Source organism: Salvelinus namaycush, chromosome 6 (genome assembly GCF_016432855.1).
Source record: "Salvelinus namaycush isolate Seneca chromosome 6, SaNama_1.0, whole genome shotgun sequence".
Lineage (NCBI taxonomy): Eukaryota > Metazoa > Chordata > Actinopteri > Salmoniformes > Salmonidae > Salvelinus > Salvelinus namaycush.
Genome location: NC_052312.1, coordinates 36,625,961 through 36,630,621, shown reverse-complemented (window position 1 = coordinate 36,630,621; position 4,661 = coordinate 36,625,961). Strand labels below are relative to the sequence as shown.

Sequence of the window (4,661 nt, the reverse complement as noted above, 5' to 3'; positions counted from 1 at the left end):
AGACAGTTCACTGTTGAAGATCCAGTCCTCACACACAACTACACCACTAAAGAAAGGTGGCCACCCGCAACTGTTCTCAAAAGACTTGGCCTGTCTCATACAGTCTGCACCCAAGACAACCAGACCTGGCAGAGACATGTTGACCAGTTGCTCCCACGAGAACCTGCAGCTACAATCCCTGAAGCAGAGGCACCTTCACAAGCGAGCTGACGCACCACCAGAACAAGTCAGTAACCGTACCAGCTTCTTCTTCACTGCCGCCAACAGAGGCTACACCTCCAACTGCACCTGAGGCTCAGCCTGTGACTGAGCCTGATCCCGGGTTACATCGCAACCCACCTAGAGAAAGAGAACCTCCTGAATGTTATACATAGTGCTAACCCTGGAAGCAAGGGGCATAATAATTATCTTAGGGTTTAGAGCACATGTGTCAAACTCAAGGCCCGCGAGAGCTTAAAAGTTTTGAGTGTCTAAAAATAAATACCAAAAAATAAATTAAGAGCGTGCTTTGACCAAAAACTACATTCCCACAATGCCTTTCGACTACGCTAGCCACGGCAGTGTCCATGCCAACGAGTGGAATTGAGATATAAATAATGATCCCAAAATGTCCAGAAAGAGAAAAGTTGATGCAGACGGAAGACTGTTTCAAGAAAGATGGGAAGGCGAATACTTGTTTGTGCTTCAAGGAGAAAGACCGGTATGTCTTTTGTGTTACGAGGCGGTGTCGGTTGTCAAAGAGTACAATCTGCGTCGACATTTTGACACCAAACACGGAGCTAAGTACGCTAAAGCTAGCCTTCAAGAAAAGCAACAAATTGCCCAAGAATTAAAAGGCAAACTGCGGTCGCAGCAGAGTTTGTTCATGAAATCCACAGCCAAAAACGAGGCCGCGGTGAAAGCTAGCTTCATTGTGGCTGAAGAAATCGCCCACGCTTCCAAGTCTTTTTCAGAGGGAGCGTTTTTGAAGCAGTGCATGCTGAAGGTCTGTGAGCAGGTGTGTCCCGACCAGTTACAGACTTTTAAAAATGTCAGTTTATCAAGAAACACCATCGCCGACCGAGTGAAGGAACTAGCAGAAAATCTTACAACACAGCTGGCCGAGGAGACACGCAGCTACACAGCTTTTTCATTAGCTGTTGATGAAAGCACAGATAACACGGACACAGCGCAGTTATCAATTTTTATTAGAGGCGTAAAGTCGGACCTCTCTATCACTGAGGAGCTGTTGGATGTGGCTGCAATGCATGGGACCACGACGGGACAGAACATTTTTGATGCGGTAGAGAAGTCCGTAAGTAAAAATGCATTGCAGTGGGAAAACTTGGTAGGATTAACTACAGACGGTGCACCGGCAATGTGTGGAGGAAAAGTGGGCTTGGTTGGACTAATGAAGGGGAAAATGCAAAAAATGAACTGTCACATGCCTTTGATAACGTATCATTGCATTATCCATCAAGAAGCTTTGTGTGGGAAGGTGCTGGGGATGGAGGACATTGTGACCACAGTCATGAAAACAGTGAACTTCATTCGGGCGCGTGGCCTGAATCACCGTCAGTTCCAGCAGTTTTTGCTGGAGATGGGCTCGGAACACGGGGATGTGCTGTACCATACAGAAGTGCGGTGGCTGAGTAGGAGCAAAGTCCTCAAGCGATTTTTCGAGCTCAGGAAAGACATTGCTCTTTTTATGCAGAGTAAAGGAAAACTCATGTCTGAACTATCAGATCCAAAGTGGATGTGTGACTTTGCTGTGTTGTGTGACATAACCGACCATCTCGCCCAGCTGAATCAGAAGCTGCAGGGACGCAAACAAGTCATCACGCAGATGTCCGACACGATCACGGCTTTCCAGCGTAAATTGGACTTATGGATGTGGCAAGTGAAACAGGACAATCTTGTTCACTTTCCTGTTTGTCAGAGCATGTCAGCCTCATTTCCCGAGACTTTTTCATGTGCTCAGTTGGCTACCAAACTGAGCTGGTTAAAGACTGAGTTTGATCGGCGCTTCTCTGACTTCAGAGCACAACAGTCTGGCTTTGACATCTTTGCCAATCCTTTCACCACCGATGTCTGCACTGCACCCCAACACCTTCAGATGGAGCTAATTGAGCTTCAAAGCGACAGTGGCCTGAGAGCAAAGTTTCAGGATGCTACAATCCAGGACTTTTACCGTCTGCTGCCTCCTGGTTTGATGCCACAGCTTCGACTTCATGCTGCCCGTGTTCTGTCCATGTTTGGGAGCACCTATCTGTGCGAACAGTTTTTTTCCATAATGAATCTGAACAAAAACAAGCACAGATCACGCCTCACGGATGACAACCTCCATGCTGTTCTACGCATTGCCTCAGCACAGGACCTAAAACCAGACATTGACACACTGGTAACGGGAAAACGGTGTCAGACATCTGGTCAGAAAACACACAGGCAAGCATTTAAAAAAAAACTTAATTAAAATATAATAAAATGTAATTCAACCAAGAAGAAGAACAGTTAAACTGTGTGCAATTTAATGATTGTGCTTGCATTTTGTTTTGTGTTTATCATTTTCAGAACATGATCAATCGATAGTAGAGAGAGAATCCACTTGGTGTGTTCAAGGACAGGCAGCATCTCCTCATCAAAGACTAACCGAAAAACTTGACCAATATAGTTGTGAACTGAGTCAACCTTTATTTTGGTATTTTTAGTTGATTACATATTATTTATGTGTAGCTGCTGTAGTAATTATTTAATGTTTGCAGGTTTATGTGTGTATGCAGACAAATTGTTGTCATCAAACCATCAGTTGGGTGCACGGCTGTGTGCAGCCTTTTTTTGTAAAATGCTACATGTGTCATACATGTTCTTTGCAGCTCAGTTTTATGTTATTTTTCTTTATTCACTTGGACAGTTTGATCCTTCATTAATGGAGTTATGTGGGTTTTCATAAGCTGACAAAATTTAAAAGGATTTATGTTAGAGCTACAAGCAAACATATATTTTCTATGCAACTGTAATTGTCACTTGAATAAGTTATAATAAATAATGAGTTATTTAACATTAAGGAGGAGTTACATTTATTTTACATTACATTCGATTACATTTATAAGTTACATCTGGCCCTTTGAGGACAGCCATTATGCTGATGTGGCCCTCGGTGAAAATGAGTTTGACACCCCTGGTTTAGAGGGATGTTTAGGCAGTCTACCCTCTCTCACAAGTTAGAGAAAGTTTAGTTTACTTATGTTAATGTGGACATGCCATTTAAGGGGGAGGAAATACTGTATTTTATATATTGGGACTAATTATTTATGTACTATGTGGGTTTCTGAAGCCGTAGTTCTAACGCTAAGCATTATGGGTATTGAAGTCGGTTGTTAAAGGGACTTCCTGAAGTAATGTAAGACACATAACTTTTCAGTAAAACACTCGTTGCATCTAAAACGATGTATCCGTCTCGGTCCCCATTCCCGAGTCTAAAGTTAATCCGAAGAGTCAAGATACAACATGGCCCTTTTGTATAAACTCCCCAGTCCCTGCTAATGACAAGCATACTCTTAACATTATGCTGCCACGGCAATACTTGAAAATACAGAGGATCAACAACATCGCATTCACTCCATATTAATGGCTGTCTGAAACAGAAAAAAGAAGGAAGCCAACTTTTTATTTAACTAGGCAAGACAGTTGAGGACTAATTCTTATTTACAATGATGGCCTAGGAACAGTGGGTTAACTGCCTTGTTCAGAGACAGAATTACAGATTTTTACCTTGTCAGCTCAGGGATTTGATCCACCAACCTTTCGGTTATTGGCCCAACGCTCTAACCACTAGGCTACCTGCCGCCCCTTAACTAAACCTAAATACAGTCCTTTTGCCCTCAAACCTCCAGTTTCTATATGGCACGCTGGGCACTCCTATTACTTCTATGAGGTGTTTGTCTGTGAGTTGTAGTTATATGTCCTAGAAACTGTGACTTTACCATAGATATAGCTCACTGCCATCACAGCTGATGGAGAGAGGGCTGGCCATGTGGCAGAGGATGTGGAATAAGTTCATCTCCGAGAACTCACAGAGAAATCCCTGAGCAGTCGAGGACGGGACATTATCAAAACTACACTGATGTCAATTCAGCTTATATGATGTCAATGCAGACAAATATTAATTTGTTAATTTAAAGAAAAAAAAGAAGAAAAAAAAGAAATGTTTCTAAGAGGTGAGAAGAGACCAATTAGGCAAACCATTGGAGCTGTGGTCATCCACCAGTATGATGTCTTTGAGCAGGCGTTGGGGGGTCTTGTCTATGATGCTGCGGACGGCTCTCTTGATGATTGACAGGGCCTCGTCCAAGTAGATCAACACCACGCTGATGGTGGGCAGGTCATGGGGGTACTGGTGATTAGCACACCTGACAAACACAACAAACACATTTGGTCCACCTCGTAACATTCATTCACTTCACGAAAGCTGCTGTTTCACTCTTAAAGTTAGAAAAATGATTTACTTAGGATCGCGAGTATCAGGGAGTTCCCTGTTCAGGGGTAGTCTGTCACTCAGGAAGGCGTTGTATCCATACATCTGAAACAGCCCCTCTGCCTCTTTCTGCTCCTCCTCTGAGAGCTCATCACCCCAGCTTGTAAACAGAGCTGAGTTGGGGTACAACTTCTTCACCACCTTCCTC

The 4,661-nt window shown here is 43.5% G+C and overlaps 1 protein-coding gene across 1 annotated transcript; it reads left to right on the top strand.

Moving 5' to 3' along the window:
• Nucleotides 1–451: 451 nt before the first annotated feature.
• Nucleotides 452–3,132, top strand: LOC120049939 (general transcription factor II-I repeat domain-containing protein 2B-like). Its single transcript, XM_038996456.1, has 2 exons — nt 452–2,424; nt 2,551–3,132. The coding sequence occupies exons 1-2, from the start codon at nt 608–610 to the stop codon at nt 2,555–2,557; spliced, it is 1,824 nt and encodes a 607-aa protein (XP_038852384.1). The 5' UTR covers nt 452–607; the 3' UTR covers nt 2,558–3,132.
• Nucleotides 3,133–4,661: the final 1,529 nt, after the last annotated feature.